The sequence below is a fragment of the Macrotis lagotis genome, chromosome 3 (genome assembly GCF_037893015.1).
Source record: "Macrotis lagotis isolate mMagLag1 chromosome 3, bilby.v1.9.chrom.fasta, whole genome shotgun sequence".
Classification (NCBI taxonomy): domain Eukaryota; kingdom Metazoa; phylum Chordata; class Mammalia; order Peramelemorphia; family Peramelidae; genus Macrotis; species Macrotis lagotis.
In genome coordinates, this window is record NC_133660.1 from 278,014,455 (window position 1) to 278,027,544 (window position 13,090).

Genomic DNA, 13,090 nt, shown 5'->3' on the forward strand with positions numbered 1-13,090 from the left:
CTCCAAGGTGGCAAAAATGGCCTTCTGAATTTCCATCACACTTTTTTCCCCTCTGCCCTCCTAGGATGGTGTGGCACATACAAAAAGCGCTCATAATGTTTGTTGAATGAATGAATACATTGGAACCTGTTCTTGAACAGTCCCTCCCACTCAATAGACTGGCCTTTGGTCTTGGGGACTTGATTAGCCACACGGCAAGACCATATCAGGAGATGGTGGTCGACTGACCTTCTACTGTTTCTCCTTCATCAGATTCCAGTTTTTTTTTTTTGTTTTGTTTTGTTTTGTTCCAAATGGCTTCTTATACTCAGCATCGGAGGATGGTAGACAGTGAGTCTTTGGTTCCTTTCTCCGAGCCTTCCTGGACATACAACATTTGGGACAGTCGGGTAATGATCATGGTCTCTGCTCTCTTTGCAGACACTTCTGGAGCTCGGGGCCTCTCCAGACTACAAGGACAGCTATGGCCTTACACCCCTATATCACACAGCTGTTGTCGGAGGGGACCCTTACTGCTGTGAACTGCTCCTCCATGAGCATGCCATGGTTGGCTGCAAGGATGAGAATGGCTGGCATGAGATCCACCAGGTGAGTTTGTTGTTCCTCACACCATTGTGGGAAAAAACTTTACTTTCATTAAGAAGCTGTGTATTAAGGCAGTGTGGTACAGTGGATAGTGAATCCTTTTGAAACCAGAGACCTGGGTTCAAATTCTGCCTCAAGACATGATCTAATTTCTTTTTGCCTCTATTTCCACATCTGTAAAATAGGCAGTTGCAATGTTAGTATTCTTCCACCTCAAACATCTTTGATATCGAGTATCTATAAAAGATTCCCAAAATCATACAAAACAAAATCAATTCCTCCCCCCTTCCACGGCCTGCAGTAAGATTCTTTTATTGCATCCTTGCATCAGTCATTAATAATTGAGATACCGTGGGAAAACCGGTCAAACCTCCTTGAACCTCAGTTGTTTCATTGGTCAAATGCTTCTTTTTAACCAGTGTAGCTCTAGAGAAATAGGAGTATTAAAATGAAAAGAGCCTGATCTCCTTATCAGATCCTCCCTGAGATTGTGGGCAGTGGAGTCTCTGGTCCCTAGCTCTGTAGCAGGAAAAGTGCCGACAGGTGGAGGTTGGAGGGTGTGGATCTAGAGCCAAAGTCTCCATCACAAATAGAAATGGGGGCCACTCATCCTGAAATCTGTGGGGATCCCCACAGGCTGCCTATTGGCTTGGGGTTCAATATAATGGAATCTGTATTGTATTGCAGCATGTTTGACACCTCTCCAATAAAGTCCCTTAAAGGGCATTGAATTCTGACCCTGAGACTCAGAGGGAGGTCACAACGGCGCATCAGTTTTGCAGAGGGGTTCTAGGAGACGTGGGTTCTGATCCTACCCAGGCTCGTGATTCTGGGAACCTTTGCTGCCTTCCCCTTTCTTGGCCTCAGTTTCCTCATCTACGAAATGAGAATAGTACCTCCCTTACATGTGAGATGATGCATGCCTGGGGGCAGAACCTAAGCACTTTATAAATGCTGTCTCCTCTTACTGTCATTCTGGTTATTTTTATTGTTACGAGGCAGATGGATATTACCCAGTTAGACTGGCAAGACCTGGGTTCAGATTCTGCTTCCGAGATGAAGCAGGTGGAGGGCAGGTTTCTTCTTCCCCTCCGTTCTCTGCAGGGCATTGTTCCCTTCCCCCATTGTTTCCCAGGACTGGCTGGTCCTGGTGCGGCAGAGAAATGGAGGGAAAGAGGTGGGGATGCCCCCCTCCCCTCCCCGCTTTTTGCTGGGATGCAAACCGTCCCTTTTCACTTGCTAACCCGTCCTCCTCGTCCCTGCTCTGAGACCAGGCCCTTCTGCTGCCAGAGCAATTTCCAGGCTTGAGCCGGGTACCTAGTTTTCTCCTTGGTAATGGAATCCAGATGCCCCACGGAGTCACAGCCTCGTCCTTGCCTGTCCCCATGCGGGGGCCTGTTGTGGGTTAGTTGGGCAGGCCCAGCCTAGGGGCAAAGCCACAGCCCTTGCTGGTGGCCCTCTGGCAGCCCTGGCACCTGGCTCTTCTCCCCTGGGCTCCCTGGACATCAGGGGGCTCTGGGTGTGTAGGTGGGGGGGGGTCTTCTCTTCTGGCCTGGACTCAAGTCCTTTTCATGTCTGCACCTTCCGATGCCCCTCCTCTAAGAGATGCTCCGGTCACTCATGAGATGAGCCCTGGCTTTGGGACTGGGGGCTACCTATTCCCCAAGGATGCCGCTGAGGGAAGCCTCAGGATCCACAGGCTGCATTCTGAGAGCTAGGAGTGACTTCCCCGGGGTCCCACAGTCAGGCCGTGTCTGAGGTTGGATTTGAATGCAGGTCTTCCTGCGGCCCAGCGCACTGTTTTCTCCAGTGTACCCCCTGGGTCAAGCCCAGTTAGTGGTGAACCCCTGCAGAGCTGATGTTGGCGCAGCCTTTCCAAAGACTTGTAGCTAATTCCCAGCCCCCCCCCCCATATCACAGAGGACAGAATAGTTGATCTGAAACCAGAGGGATTGAGGCTCAACGTCCCTTGGATCCTTGCCACCTTGGGGCCTCCATTATTGCCAGAGTCGCGTCCAGGTCTTGGTCCGTGGTCCTGAGAGACCTGCCCACAGCAGTAAGTGGACGAGCTCAGATATAAACTAAGACAGAGTTGGGCTGGGAGGTCTAGGAAGTGGGGAGCCCCCTTGGACCCCCACTGCATTGGGAGTAGGTCCACTTTGGGCTGCCACAGTTACGGAGGTCATGGATGTGTTGACCAATGACTGGGATGGGGAAGACCCTTGAGGCCACGTGGTGGGAAAGGGGAATGTGGAGCCTGGTAGCGAGGAAATTCAGGTGGCGGTCTCCAGGGTTGGATTTGTTCTTGGCATCCAACACTAGCATGTGGGCCTTGGGGACAAGCCGTGGAGTGTTACAGACCACTGTCTCCCCCGGGAGAGCCTGGAGGGTCTCTAGTCACCCATCACAGGGGTTCCTGCGCAGGTCTGGGCCCACTGGCCAGACCAATGTCCTTCAGCCACAAGTTTTGGGGATTCTGCTTAGATATTCTGCACCCTGTGGCACCACCTGGTGGCCGTCCAGGAGTGTTCTCTCCTTCTCTCATTTTAATCTGGGTGGTGGTCTGGATTGCCCCAATATTAGGAGAGGGAGAGAGAATGCAGTGTTACTATTGCCATCCGACGTCTAGGCCCCCCAAATATTCAGATAGCACCCCAGGACAGGAGCCACGAGGAGGGGTAGCTTTGCAGCTCTCATCGCTGCACCTGGCCCCAAAGGCTTCCTGGCCACAGGTGATGATCTCATGGATGTCACATGAGCTGATGGTCAGCTCGGAGGCGTGCATGCACATGTATGAGTTGTGTGTCGAGGGATGTGTCTGTGATGCCATGAGTCTTTCAGACCCTGCCCTGGGCTTTGGCATAGACCTCCCCAAGGACCTCTTCCTGGACAGGTTACCCCAAGGTCCCCCCGGCGCTGCTCTGTCCGGGCCTAGCTCCTCATGGCTCTTTAATGAGCTCCCCATCTCCTAATGTTGGGCTGAGAAAGCCCTTGACAAGGCCGGGGGGCATTGGCGCATCCCCCCAGGCCAGGAAATGTGGAGGCCCTGGTCTAGCTTTGCCGATGGCACCTTCACCCCAGCCATGCGTCCTGGATCTGGGGCCATCCTTCAGGGTCAGCTCCCCTGTCTTGCCCCCCTAGGCTGGTACTAGACCTGAGAGGTAGAAATGAGGGATCCCTGTGGCTTGTTGGGGGATAGCAGGGAGCCTTGGGGCCAGAGGGCCAAGAAGGCAGCTCCAGTGGGCCTGGATGCCCATTGTCCTCACTCCTTGGGGCAGAGGCCCAAAGGTGGTAAGGATCAGTGGGGAGTTGAGCCTCAATCTCTCTGGTTTCAGATCAACCAGTCTGCTGTGGCACAAGGGGAGGGGGGGCCTGGGGATTAGCTCCAAATCTTTGGAAAGGCTGCGCCAATGTCAGCTCTTCAGGGGCTCACCCATTAGTAGACACAAAACCACTAATTGGGCTTGAACCGGGGGTACGCTGGAGAAGACACTGGGCTTGGCTGCAGGAAGACCTGCATTCAAATCCAACCTCGGATGCAGCCTAGCCGTACGACCCTGGGGAAGTCACTTCTAGCTCTGAGAACCCAGTCTGTGCCCCAAGACTCCAGCACTTGTAGCCCGATGGCCTGGGGAGGGTGGTGGGTCCGAAGGACATGGGAGGGAGAAGGCTCCAAACCTGCTGCTTCCCCACTACCAGCAGGATGGCCTTGGGCCAGTCCAAAGCTCTGAATTGAAAGAGAGAAGGAAGGAAGACCCGAGTTAAAATCCTCCGTCTCTGCTTAGTAGTTGATTCACTTGGGGCAGGTTTTTAACCCCTGCCTGCCTCAGTTTCCTTAACTGAAAAATGTGACCTTTATCTGTAGTCAGGGGCTGGGCTGGACAGTCTTCGAGGACTCTTCTACCCTGGCCTCTGACCTGGTCTTCCCCCACCCCTTCCCTGGACATTGTGGGATCTTTCTCTGCTTTGCCATCTCAAGCCCTTTGGGGAGACCCAACAGGCTCCTCTGCTGCCCCCCAGTGGCCCTTTCTGCCTCAGACTTGGTGAGACTTGAAGACTCTTACCCCATTGTACCTGAAAAGACTCCCTTGGGGGGCTGCAGACTGGGGCTCCTCCTCCCACTAGGAGGGTGGGATGCCTTGCCAGGGAGCAGCGCCCGGGCCGAGGGTGGGCGGCTCAGTGGTCAGGGCTGACTTTGGGACAGCACCTCATGCTAGTCTGGTCCTGGTCGTCCAGGTTCTCAGAAGCCCGGCCAGGCCCTGGGCGTCCTCCATCTAATCCCACCTGGATGGGAACAAGAGCAGCCCCTGCCAGTTGGGGTCCAGCCTCCAGGAAGAGGAGCTCCCCGGCCCCTTGGGGCTCGTTTTCATTATTTGAGATCATTCCTCACCGAGGGACTGAATGGAGGTCTGCTCTGTCCTTTGCCTGGTTCTCCCCTGGGGAGATGCTAGGGAACTAGGGGAATTATCGATACTTCAGGAGATCTTTAGTCTTCTGGCTGTGAGCCTCCACTGGTGTTCCCTCCAGCCCCTTGTTCCCGGGTTTTCAAGAGGGGCAACTTGGTGGTGAGACTCTTGTCACTTAATTAGACTGACCCTCTGAGCAGAGGGGCCAGCCAGGATTGGCAATGGACTGTGGCCCCAAACCCCAGGGAGGACTTCTCTCTCTGGTGGTTTCTGAGGTGCCGGGGCCACTTCTGGTCATACCTGAACATGGGAGGTTTGTGGTCAATGTCCATAGGAAGCAACTCTGGGGGGTGAGAAGCGGGTTCCACAAGGTTACCGCCACCTAAGAGTCTGGCGTCTTCTCCCACAGGCTTGTCGCTATGGACACGTCCATCACCTTGAGCATTTGCTGTTCTATGGAGCTGACATGGGGGCTCAGAATGCCTCTGGGAACACTGCCCTACACATCTGTGCCCTCTATAACCAGGTAAGGGGCTGAGAGGGGTGAGGGGAGATGGTGAGGCTGTTTTCATTCAGCATACATATTAGCATCAGATATCTGGCTGTTCCACATCAGTCCTGTGGCCCTGTGGCGAGATCATGGTCTGGGTTCAAGTCCCTGAAGTTATCTTAGTGGCTCAGAAGGTGCCAACCTGCAGAATCAGGGGAGGGTATAAGCTTTGGGTACTGAAGTCTGAAGATCACTGAGTGCGATGGAGAGGCGCCTCAGTGGGCCACAACATGCTGAGCAGGCCAATCCCAATGAAGTCCATCCAAGGTGTGTCCTTCATTTTTTTCTTTTCTTTTTTTTTCTTATTAAAGATTTTATTTGAGTTTTACAAATTTTCCTCCAATCTTAATCCCCCCCCCCCATGGAAAGCCATGTGTCAGTCTTTCCATGTTGTACATTGATCCAAATTGAGTGTGATGAGAGAGAAATCATATCCTTAAGGAAGAAACAAAAATTATAAGAGATAACAAGATCAGACAATAAGATGGTTTTTTTTTTCTAAATTAAAGGGAATCGTCCTTGGTCTTTGTTCAGACTCCACAATTCTTTCTCTGGATACAGACAGTATTCTCCATTGCAGACAGCCCCAAATTGTCCCTGATGGTTGCACTGATGGAATGAGCAAGTCCTTCAAGGTTGAACATCACCCCCATGTCGCTGTTAGGGTGTACAGTGTTTCTCTGGGTCTGCTCATCTCACTCAGCATCAGTTCATGCAAATCCCTCTGGGCTTCCCTGAATTCCCATCCCTCCTGGTTTCTAATAGAACAATAGTGTTCCATGACATGCATAGACCACAGTTTGCTAAGCCATTCCCCAAATGAATGTCCTTCATTTTCAAAGAAGACCACACCATCAGGGGGGTGAAGCCAAGACAAACGCATGAATTGGATTTGGGGGGGGGGGGGCGGGGCTGGGCTAAGTCACTTCTTCCTCCGGAGCCATCTGGGTCCAGTGGCCAGATAGGAATCAGGACACCTGGAGATGTCCTTGGATGTAAGGCAGTCAGGGTTAAGTGATTTGCCCAAGGTCACACAGTTAATAAGAGTCCAGTATCTAAGACTGGATTCAGACTCTTGTCCTTCTGAATCCAAGGCCAGTGCTCTGTCCACTGCACCATCTAGTTGCAAAAAGAAGGCAGATGAGAAAAGGAGGTGAAGAGAATGGACATGGGGTGGCCATTGTGGCAGCCACTTGTCCAGACTTGGAGTGAGGGCTCAAAGCATGTGGGGTGGACCTTCTGGACAGGATATACAAGAGGATGGAGAAGAGACTCACCATATGAAGTGACACAGATGGGTCGAAATCTGCCCCAGGACCAGAGGAGGATGGATGGGGGTGGGGGGCATGAGGAGCAAGGTTCTGCCGAAGCATGGATAATGGGTGTGACTAGACCATTGGAAAGGTCATCTGGAAGGTCCATCTGGAGCCTGTGGAATCCAGTCCTCTCAGGTGATAGAGGGGAAACTGAGACAAAGAGAAATTACGAGATTTGTCTAGGATTTCCCAGACTGAAGGAGCTGGTCTAGGATTTGCACCCAGATCTTTGGCTTCCAAGCCCAGTATCCTTTCTAAGTTCCCTTCCTGTTAGGCTGAATACTCTCTATGAGCCTCGGTCAACAATATTTACCTAGCCCTTGTGCTCGCACCTGGGGACAGCATGCAAAGTGAGGAGGCCCTTGGGGTGTTTCCATTCTAAGCACTTCCCCCCCTGAGATCACCTCCCAGTTCCTCTGGCTACAACCTGTCCAGGTATTTATACACATCTCCTCCATTGGAATGGGAGCTCCCTAGGAGCAGGGAACATTTGCTTTTCTTTGTATCTTGAGAGCTTAGCACAGACTTAATGAATGATGTGGACTGATTGACCAACTGACCAAATGTGCTCGGCCAGATGTAAGTAGCCCATTCGTAAGTTGTCCTTCCCTGAGTTGGCGATCTGGGCAGGGGGTGTCGGGGTTTCAGTCTTGGTGACAGGATAGGATGTCAGTGGTATTTCTCATGGACAGGGGAAAAAAGATGAGGCTGTTTGGTGCTCTCTGGAATCTCGAATGACCAACTGCAGGCCCATTCTGAGACAAGAGGCTAAGGGTTGTATCTGCAGACATTTATTGGGCAATCCCTTCTTTGTGGTCCTTATACTCACATTCTGCCCAGAAGGCTCACCCCACACTCTTAGGACAAAGGCAGAAATGAGCATTATTAGCAAGGCAGGTGAATGAGGCCCAACCTTTTCCTTGGAGAATTGAATCTTTTCAGGATGCCATGCCATTGGGTTGAGAGCTGTGGGGCAATCTGGGAGAGCTTCATGGAGGGGACAGCATTCCAGCTGGCTCCTCTTTTGACCCGAATCTGCATCTTGTCTTCAGTCCTGTTATGAAACACAAGGCCAGCTGTTTGAGTTGGAAAATTGCTTTTGAGCTTACAGTACTGGAGCCTCTTTGCTGGAGAGCATCACAAATCACAGGGCGTGGATGTAACAAGGCAAACATCTGTTCCATCATCTGCCTCTTAATTACCACCTTAGGTGGGGGTGGGGGAGAACAAGTCAAAGCGGATTCCTATTCTTTTCTAGTGGAGTGTGTATATATTATACACCATAAAAATGGGGATTTGGGTGATAGTCTGTTTTTAAACACTTGAAAGAACTAAGGGGGGCCTGGGGGGTATTGTGGATATGAAGATTTTACAGTTGTTCCATTTCATTATCTCCAGAAAGGAATGATGGGTAAAAATCATATTTGGGAATCCATTTAGAAAAGTCTTGGGCTGTTATTCTATATGGTCGTAGCGTTTTTGGTTCAACAGTTGATCCCAGGGCAAGGTGTGAAGTGATGTCTCTCCCCTCTCGGAACCCTTGACTTTCCTTGTGACCTAAGGCTAGATCTCCAGATCCATCAGAACTCATTGGGAGTCTCTCTGACTCTCCTTCCTCCTCTGATTTCAGGGAGAAAGGAAGGTAATCCCAGCGGGAAGGAGCCAGTGTTGGGGAACGAGGAAGAGCTTCCTGTGGAAGGTGGTATTTGTGCTGAGATTTTTAGAAAGTCAGGATGTGGAGATTAAGGAGAGAAGCAATTTTGGGGTTGGGATGAACTGGTGTAAATCCTTGAAGTTGGTCATTGGCGTGTTGTTTGTGAGGGACAGCAAGGAGGACCAGGTTGGTGGGCCCTAGAGTAATGGAAGGTTTGTTTGAGGGTGCTGGACAAAGTAGACGCCCCCTAAGTTGTGCTGAGCACGAGGCTATCCTGAGAATTCCAAGAAAACGGTGAAACAGTTCCTGCCTCCCGGGAGTTGATGTTCTGTTCAGGGCATCCTAGTTCTAGTGCTGCTTACAAGCTGCGTGACCCTGGTTGGGTCACTTCTCTCTGGAGTTTCCTCATCTGGAAAATGGGACAACCCGCTGTTGTGAGAAATCCCTTTCACATGAGAGTTAATCATTATTGGTGATGACTATAGGTGAGACAGACACATGCTATAATGTCGGCACTTCTGAGCACTTCTGCTCACTCTGAGATAGTCTGTTTCTATTCTAGATCACCAGGAGGACATGATAAGTAAGGTGGAAATTCGAGGTCACTGGGTTTGAATCCTGGCTAATCGCCACTTGGGCATCCTTGGACAAATTCCCTTTCCCTGAAGGCCTTCTAAGGTCCTTCCCAGCTCAAAATCTACGAATGGGTGATTCTCTGAAAAATAACAGCCTCCTCAAAACCTTGTCGTCTCGGATAGTTGTGAGACAACTTGGAGAAGATAGTGGAACAAATGCTCGACCCTGGATCAAGAAAAATTGGGTTCAAGTCGAACCTCTGACACTGCCTCCAGCCAACTGCTGGTGGGTTACTTAGACTTTAGTCCAGTCCTCAGTCAGCTGTCAAAAGCACAGGCCTGACCAAGGCACCCTCGCGTTCCCCTACTCAGTAACCTCCAGTGGCTCCCTATCACCACTGGAATCCAATACAAAGCCCTGTATTCAACATGTTCCTTACCTGCCCCCTCCTCCCAACACCTTTCCTGTCTTTTAGATGCTGCACTCTCCTACCTAATTCCTAACCCAAGGACAGCCTTTGTAGCTACTTCTCATACAAAGGAATCCATCCCTAGTCTGAGAATTTTCACTGACTGGCCCTGTGCCTTCTTCAACTGGCTCCTAGCTCCCTTCCCTTCTTCCAGATCTTTCTTTATTCTGCTGTCCTCCATCTATTAATTATTTCCAATGTACCCCATCTGTCACTTATTTGGACGTAGTTTGCATCTTGTCTCCCCCATTAGATAGAGAGCTCCTTGAGGGTAGGGACTGGATTTTGTCTTTCTTTGAATTCCCAAGGTTTAGTGTTGTACTTGGCAAATAGTAGCTGAATGGTTATGACAGTCAGACTAGGTTTCTCTCCCTCAGCCTCAGTTTTATCAACTATAAATGGAGATCATGAAGAACAGTAAGGAGGTTAGGCTCACCAGACCATTTGTGGTTTCAGTGTGTCCGACTCTTCATCCCCTGTTTGGGGTTGTCTTGGCAAAAATACAAGAATGGGGGCAGCTAGGTGGCACAATGGATAGAGCACTGGCCCTGGAATCAGGAGGACCAGAGTTCAAATCCGGTCTCAGACACTTAATAATGACCTTGCTGTGTGGCCTTGGGCAAGTCACACTTAACCCCATTGCCTTGCAAAAAAAATACAAGAATGACTTTGCCATTTCCTTCTCTAGCCCATTTAAAAAATGAGGAAACTAAGGTTTTTGCCCAGTCACTAAGTGTCTGAAACTGGATGCGGACTAAGGAAAATACATGTTCTTGCCTCCAGCAGGACTCTGTGCACTTTACCACCTAGTTGCTCTCATTCTAGAGGGTGGCAAAGTTTAAAAAGACTGGAAAGGTAAGAAGGGCTTTAAAAAATTAAAAAAAAAGAGTTTCTATTTGCTCCTAGAGGCCACAGGATGCTAGGGATAGTTATTAAGCAGGAGGGTGATATGACGGGATTTGTGCTTTAGGAAAGTCAGTTTAGTGGCTGAATCTTTGGCGTTCTTACTTGAATAGGGAGAGACTTGAGGCAGCCACACTGCCTGGTCCAGCAGTTATTATAGTTCTGTGCAGTGATGAGTGTCTGCCCAAAGGTAGGTGCCGCATCAGAAGAGAGAAGGGGGTGCGGGGATGAAACCAGCAGACCGACAATGGATTGGATTTGGGAAGTGAGAGAGTGTGACGTCCAGGGCTCTCCAGTAGAGGTCACTCAATAAGTGTATGTCCACCCGTAGTCCATTCCGCTTTAGGATAGCTCAGTCTATTTAATAAGATTTTCCTAATATCAAATTTGGCCTCTTGGCCACCTCTCCCACCTTGCCTCCTCTTCTGGTTTGGTTCTTTAGGACCAGCCGCTGAACCTAATCCTTCAAGTATCGGAAGACATCATTTGTCGCTTGCCCATTCTCACCTTTAGTGTTCTTCCCCAGGCTAAACATGCCCACTGCCTCTTTCTAGTATGAACTTGGACGTTATCTTTCCAGTGAGCTCCTTGGGGGCAAGCAGAGACCTTTTCTTGCCTTAACACAGTGTCTGACATGTAGTAGGTGCTTAATAAGTGCTCCTTGATTGATCCTCCTATGACAGGATCTCCAGGACCCCTCATCATCCTTATTACCCTCCTTTGGACAATCAGTAGTGGTCCTACTTATTCTGTGGTATCCAGACTTGAAACCAGCCAAATGAGATTTGCCAAGAACAAAGTGCAGTGGACCTTATCCCTTCCCTGTTGCTTGGAGGCTGGGACCCCTCTATTTCTGCAGCTCGAGTTTATGTTGGCTCATTGTCTGCCACATCATACTACTGACTCACTTTCAATTTGAGGTGCACCAACACCCTTGGCTTTTTATCAGAACAACTGTCAGACTCCTCCCTCATCTTATACTTAGTGAAGTTGACTTTTTGGACCCAAAGACAAGGCTTTGCATTTATTCCTATTGAATTTACTTTGCTAAGTTCAGCACAGAGCTCTCACTTGTCATGATCTTTTTGGATTCTGACTGTCTTAGAGTGTGTTGTCCCAGCTTTACGTCATTGGCAGAGCTGATGAGCCTGTTATCCATATCCTCATCAAAGACATAAACAAATATATGTGAAACAGCCAAAGATGAATGCAGAGCTCTGGGGTCCTTCACTGGATACCTGTCAGGTGGGCATTGAATTTCTGACAACTACACTTGGAGTCTGGCCATCTGACCAGGTCTGAATCCGGATGTGGGTATTCTGGTCTAATCCATAGTTCATTGCCTCCTTTTTCATGAGAATCCTGAGATGACTCTTCTAAAGTCATACTGAAATCTAGATAAACTTAGTGCTCAAGATTCACTTCTTCTTCCAATTGTGTCAGAAAAGGAAATACAGTAAATGATCAATTGCCTTTGATGAAACCCTGGTGGCTGCTGGTAGTCATTGCTTCCGTTTTGGTTGTTCACTGCCAAGACTTTGAATTATCAGCTCTAGAACTTGCCCAGAAATCCAAGTCAAGGTCACAGACCTATTCTCATTTCATTTTTGAAAATTGAGGCTGAATCTGCCTACCCGACTTTTGGTTTGCGGCTCTCCTCAATATCATTATCAGTGACTCAGTAGTCCCCCTTGACAGCACTTTGTAGGATTTGGGGCATTTGCACATGCCCTCCGCAGTTCTCCCGCTTCCTTCCATACTTTACTTTGCCCTGAGGGCCCACGGTTCTTAGAGATTGGACCAAATAGTAAAATCTTTGGCAGATTCCACCAGACTCTTGATTTCAAGTGTAGTCTCAGGGGGAGTCAAGGACCAAACTAGTTAGCTGCTCTATAACTCACCGCAAGTTTGCCTACCCCATGGAAACTCCCACCACCATCTACTAAGGCTCAGGGTCAGTGGAAGGACTGGTGACCAGACTCCAGGGTGGATATGAACATCTTAATGTCAGTTTGGCAGGATGTCTCCAGTGGAGTTCCCCAGGAATGCACCTTTGGTCCCGTGCCATCAAACATTGGTGTCACCGACTTGGAAAAGGCCATAGATGCCAAGTTTGTCCAATTGTCAACTGAAATAAAGTTGGGCAAAATCGCCGACACTCTGGATGACAGACAGGAGCCAAAAGGATAGTTAGTGAATCTAGTCTATGATAAGGTGCCATGGAGGTAAAACTCAAGTATCATATTTGGGTTCAAAAAAAATCAGCTTCCTTAGGGGAGCAGCAGATAGAGCACTGGTCCTGGAGTCAGGAGGACTGGAGTTCAAATCCACCCTCAGACATTTAATAATTACCTAGCTGAGTGACCTTGGACAAGTCACTTAACTCTATTGCCTTGCAAACTGCCCCCCCCCAAAAAAGAAAATCAGCTTCCTAAGTAGAGACTGGAGGTAGTTAAGCAGAAATTGTCTGAAAAGGATGGGGGGGGGGTACACTGGCAGAATACAAACAAGCAAAATGGGAGCCAGCAGGGTTATGTGACAAATAAACAGGGCAGCATTGGGGAAAATGGGGTGAGAACCCCTGCATTCCTGACTCTGGTCAAGCCTAATTTGGAATATCATCGTCATGGG

The 13,090-nt window shown here is 49.6% G+C and overlaps 1 protein-coding gene across 7 annotated transcripts in view; it reads left to right on the forward strand.

The window, feature by feature from the left end:
• SHANK2 (SH3 and multiple ankyrin repeat domains 2) overlaps positions 1-13,090 on the forward strand; it is a 675,055-nt gene that overhangs the window by 109,484 nt on the left and 552,481 nt on the right. For all 7 annotated transcript variants that reach the window (XM_074230853.1, XM_074230850.1, XM_074230845.1 and 4 more), the window contains exons 8-9: positions 421-588; positions 5,401-5,517. In XM_074230853.1, the coding sequence (XP_074086954.1) occupies positions 421-588; positions 5,401-5,517 (285 nt within the window). The remainder of the gene's footprint in view (positions 1-420; positions 589-5,400; positions 5,518-13,090) is intronic.